The sequence below is a fragment of the Salvelinus namaycush genome, chromosome 34, assembly GCF_016432855.1.
Source record: "Salvelinus namaycush isolate Seneca chromosome 34, SaNama_1.0, whole genome shotgun sequence".
In the NCBI taxonomy this organism is placed as follows: domain Eukaryota; kingdom Metazoa; phylum Chordata; class Actinopteri; order Salmoniformes; family Salmonidae; genus Salvelinus; species Salvelinus namaycush.
Genome location: NC_052340.1, coordinates 12004127 through 12009401, shown reverse-complemented (window position 1 = coordinate 12009401; position 5275 = coordinate 12004127). Strand labels below are relative to the sequence as shown.

The window sequence follows — 5275 nt, the reverse complement described above, 5'->3', positions numbered from 1 at the left end:
CTCAAAAGTTGGCAAAATACTGCGAGAGGGTCAGAGACAAAGGAGGAAAACAAAACAAAAAGCCGATCGGCATTTATAAAGAAAAAGAAGTGATAGAGAGAAAGAGAGAGAGGGAGGGACAGAGAGAGAGAGAGAGGAAGAGAGAGAGAGGGACAACCCTTGGAGAATAGCAGAAGACCCGGCCCCCGGCCTGAGTGTAAGAGAGAGAGAGGGCGAGGGAGCGTTTTAAAGCCGGCACAGGCATGATGTCCTACATTAAGCAGCCTCATTACGCCGTGAACGGGTTAACTCTGTCTGGTCCTGGCATGGATCTACTACACTCTGCCGTCGGATACCCAAGTAAGTCATATTTGTAACTTTTTCATGTTTTAGAACTGTTTGTCTCAACAATTGCCTGAATTCCAAGCGGTACTGATACATATCCATGAGCAACGAGTGCGTAAAGGGAACAGGGCACAACAAGCCCCCATTATGTTGTTTACGTTCTTGTTGTTAGACTTATGACAGCGAGTTGTGGATAATATATAGTCATACTGCGGACACCATGTCTTATTCTTAGCTGATGCCACATTTTGAGGGTCATCACTGAACTACATTGTTTCAAATGGAAATGTCTTATTGCGCACATACAACAAACCATGTTTGTATTTTTAAAGATATGGTCAACGTCCATAGTAACTTGTTTCAAGGGCCTTGGAGTAAAATGCCAGTTTTAAAATGAAATGACCTTTAAACTTCATGTGTAAGTGGTAACAACTATTTGTATGACAGAAAATGCAGATGTTTTATTTTTGATTGATCCAGGGCCATACGTTATAAACACCAGTCTAATTCACAAAGACCTGTAACTCTAGATATTTGAGGTTCCTGTCAGTTGTGTAATCAAGAGTTATAGAGCTCTACCTTCATGTGAAAACATTCATGTTTTATCAAGATACATTTCTTCCCTTTATCGGACATATTTTATTTAGTGTTTGTTTATGTTTTATAAAGCCACAGTGTTTAGCTGAATTAATGTATAATGTGAAGAGATAGGAGAAAAAGATAGAACACTCGAACATTAAATAAAACACATTTGTAATAAAGGGAAATATATATATATATATATATATATATATAGCCTATATATAGGCTAGAGACATATATTTATTTTCTATAACATTGGAAACAAAGCACTCATGAATATACAATACATGTTTTAATAGAGAACACCATATATGCCTCAGTATAAGTACTTATTAGTAACATTATATTACACGAAATTACACGAATTCAGTTCTAAATGAGCCTAATGAAATTTTGACTATTATTTAACTTGGCAATTTGACAACATTTTTACACCAAACAAGTGATTCACAGTTCGTTCTTCCGTTCTATTTTTCTCATGTTCCATTTGAAAGCATTTTGGCCAAGGGGGAAAAGGTTCACAAAACCAAATATACTATGAGTTAACGAAATATAATAAAAAAATAACTTTTGTGTGTGTGTGTGTATTTTAGACATCCCCAGAAAGCAGCGTCGGGAAAGGACCACGTTTACGCGCGCGCAGTTAGACATCTTGGAGGCACTGTTTTCCAAAACGCGCTACCCCGACATCTTCATGAGGGAAGAAGTGGCCCTCAAGATCAACCTACCAGAGTCTCGTGTACAGGTAATAAACAGGATATATATACTTTCATGCATAAATGCCCACCAGAATTGGTAAAATGATCTTGCAAAAATGAAAGTGTGGGTCAAATGTCTATTTACAAAACGTCAGTGATTGTTTGACCAGAATGGGAGCTGAGTTGTCTGAGAACTCACCACGTGCTCCTCCACAGGTATGGTTCAAGAACCGCCGTGCTAAATGCCGCCAGCAGGCGCAGCAGAGCACGGGCCAGTCTAAACCTCGTCCACCCAAGAAGAAGGCCTCTCCAGCCCGAGAGGCCAACTCTGAGGCCAGTGTCAACACCAACGGGTCCTACAGTCCAGTACCCCCTCCCCTTGGCACCGCCATCACCCCCAGCTCCAGCAGTGCCAACGCGACCGTGTCCATTTGGAGCCCTGCCTCCATCTCCCCGCTGCCAGACCCCCTGTCAGCCTCCACCACGCCCTGCATGCAGCGCTCCTCTGCCTACCCCATGACCTACACCCAGGCCCCGGCCTACACCCAGAGCTACGCAGGCTCGTCTTCCTACTTCACTGGCCTGGACTGCAGCTCCTACCTGTCTCCCATGCACTCACAGCTCTCCGCCACCGGGGGCGCCCTCAGCCCCATCACCTCCATGGGCGGGCACCTCGGCCAGTCCCCTGCCTCTCTGTCTTCGCAGGGCTACACAGCCGCCTCGCTAGGCTTCGGGGCCGTCGACTGCCTGGACTACAAGGACCAAGCTGCCTCCTGGAAACTCAACTTCAACGCAGCTGACTGCCTGGACTACAAAGACCAGAACTCCTGGAAGTTCCAGGTCTTGTAGGTGGGAGGAGGTAAGGAAGGGACCAGCCAGGAGAAGCTCCCATTCCATTCAGTGTTAAAGACTTGGACACATAGATGGTCAACTAATCATTTCAGTCCATGAACTCAATGACTGAGAAAATGTCATTATTTTTTGTGTTATGGAAAGCAATGTGGAAGCAGATCCACTGATGTTGGGCTTTGTGATTTTTGGGAAGGTGACAAGAAATGACTGACCACATCAATATTGTTAAATCAATGATATCCAATTAATACAGCATTATCAACGTGAGGATGCACAATCAATGGGACATTGACGTAATAAAGTTAGTCATATAGAAGTGATGACAAACAAATCGACGTGTAAAAAGATAACTGAGATACTAAAATTGAGAACTGATTTTAAAAAGGAATACATACCACACGATTGAAAGCAATACCTGTAGAATGAAATTGTATACATTTATAATTTGATGATTACATTTCGAAAAACAGCATAATTAACAAAGGTCCATTCTTGTATGCCATAATCAGGGTTTTGAGGACCAAATGAATAGAGATTTGCAATTTGAAGGCTGGATGAAGTATCAATTTGATGGAGAGAACGAACAATTGATTTTAAAAAAAGGAAAAAAAGGATATTAAATATTGGTTGCAATGGATCCCATTGGTCAGGTAGCTGATAGTCAACCCCAAGTTGATTTCTGAACAGATCTGTCACTCCTTTAGTGGTCTTGTTGTGCTTAATGGTAACTGAGAATTAGAAAGGAAAAGTGGAATTCCACCCCCAAGATGGGTGGGCTGGCCTTGACTTTAGACCAAATTGGATTCAGTGGTTATTTTTGTCATTACTTCAGGACAATTGAAAGTTGTGTACATTGTAATGAAGAAAATGACTCTGCCTTGAATTTGATATTGAACAAACAGAGGGATTTCCAGCAATAGGCGAAGCCTGACTCCAATGGGGACAATGTTGTTTTCTTTTTCCCTCTGTCATTTGTTTTATGGTTTATTTTTGTTATGAAGCTGCTTTTCATATTTGGTGAATTGAGAGATCCTGGAGCCAAACAGACACACAGACAGACAGACACACATACGTGCATGGGTGTCTCCATAAGCAAGAGGGGATGGGTAAAGCAAGGATAACCTTTGGTACTGTCAAGTAGAGACCATAGGCTATTGTTGTATCATTTTACCCAGTAGCTTTGAAGGGAGGGGACCCTCGGCAGACAGTGTGTTAGAGTGAAGGGGGTAAAGGAGGGGGGCTGGGTTAGGGTGATAGGGTCAGTAATAGATCTCTTAATCTTTGAGCACCAATCATGGAATGAATCACATCTGGGCACAAGGCATTCTGGGATATGCAAGGATGACAAATGTGTAGCCTTTGTGTTTTTATCCCACTCTTTGTTTGTTGGGCGGGTGGGTGGTGGGGGGGTTTGATGATTACTTCACCAGTACTTAAATACTACATTTCCCCTTAATGACTTAACTAACCCTGTTGCCGAATATACTGTTACAATGAGATATTTGCAGGAGAGAAGACTCAACAGTAGAAAGGGAAGGGTCTGGGCATGATTGCGCTACCCTTGCACAGAAAGCATGGAGCATCTCTCAGTTGTTACCTGTAAAGGAGCGAGGGCTACCATTTTGTGTTGATGTATCGTTTCATCTTTTTGTATTAGAGTATAACATATTATGTTTCTTTAAATTTGTGAGTCCTTTGAAGTAAAATTGTGGTAATTTGTTTGAAGTTAATATTATCATTATTACTATAATTATTATTATTATTAATTCTAAAGCTATTATGAATATTGCTACTATTCTGTTTATTTTGTTCTTTTTGTAAATATTAAACTTGACTTGAAAATGCAATCATGTCTGGTACCAACAATGTGTTACACAGACACACCACGCAAATTTCTAGAAGACTGGCCATTTTAATTGTATTTTTTTCTGTTTTCTGGTCTCTTCTTTTCTGAACAATGTTTTTCAAACTCAGGGGTTTATCCAATAAAGTTAGTGGTGATAGCATACAATGCTCTGTATACTTCCTGATCATCCACATTCATTATTTGCATTCTATGCTTTTATTTCTGATACGAATGACTCCCCCTCTTTAGTATTAGTATATCGGACATATCTCCTGTTTGTTTGCCCACCCCCGACTTCTACATGGGATAGCTATTGAGTTTTAAAACATTAAACAACTGAAGAAAATCTAAGTGGTCATTGTGTTTTGTGCCAGTACCCTGTTCCAGTACCCTGAGCCTCACAACAGGCTAAAAGACCAACTGGTGGTTGATGGATACAGTACTACTAGCAGGAGTACTATAACTTTATTATCCAAGAGAGAAATTGCTTTGCAGCGAAGAAAATAACATTTAATCAAAGACCAGTATAGTCAAATATTATCCCTATACAATGATTACATCTAGTTCATGTGCTGAAAAACTCATTCGCCACAGATCAAATCAAATATGCGACATTCCTCTTTTAAAACTGCTACATAAATGCTTGCATAATAACCACGTGCATAAAAATGGGCCCAACAAAGTAATAAGACAATCCTATCAGTGTGCAATGAACAGCAGCAGTCCAACTTCATTGTACACTTTAGTGGCACTTAATCATCCAACCAATAAGAATGAAGCAACTGCTATTATGCTTTTAAGATCGCATGCCTCTCCTAGATCCCTTTCCCACATGTGTTATCCTGTTGTATCCCTGTATCCCTGCAAAGAGAGCAGGAAGTAAAGTATCTATCGTACATACACAGAGTGGGATTGAAAAGTGACGTCCGGGGACACTACTCTAATCCATGCAAATGTTTGAGAGGGGAGATGT

At 40.9% G+C, this 5275-nt stretch overlaps 1 protein-coding gene across 1 annotated transcript; it reads left to right on the top strand.

Moving 5' to 3' along the window:
* Nucleotides 1–242: 242 nt before the first annotated feature.
* Nucleotides 243–2453, top strand: LOC120029051 (homeobox protein otx5-like). Its single transcript, XM_038974342.1, has 3 exons — nt 243–339; nt 1500–1651; nt 1821–2453. Exons 1-3 carry the CDS (start codon nt 243–245, stop codon nt 2451–2453), a joined length of 882 nt encoding a protein of 293 aa, XP_038830270.1.
* Nucleotides 2454–5275: the final 2822 nt, after the last annotated feature.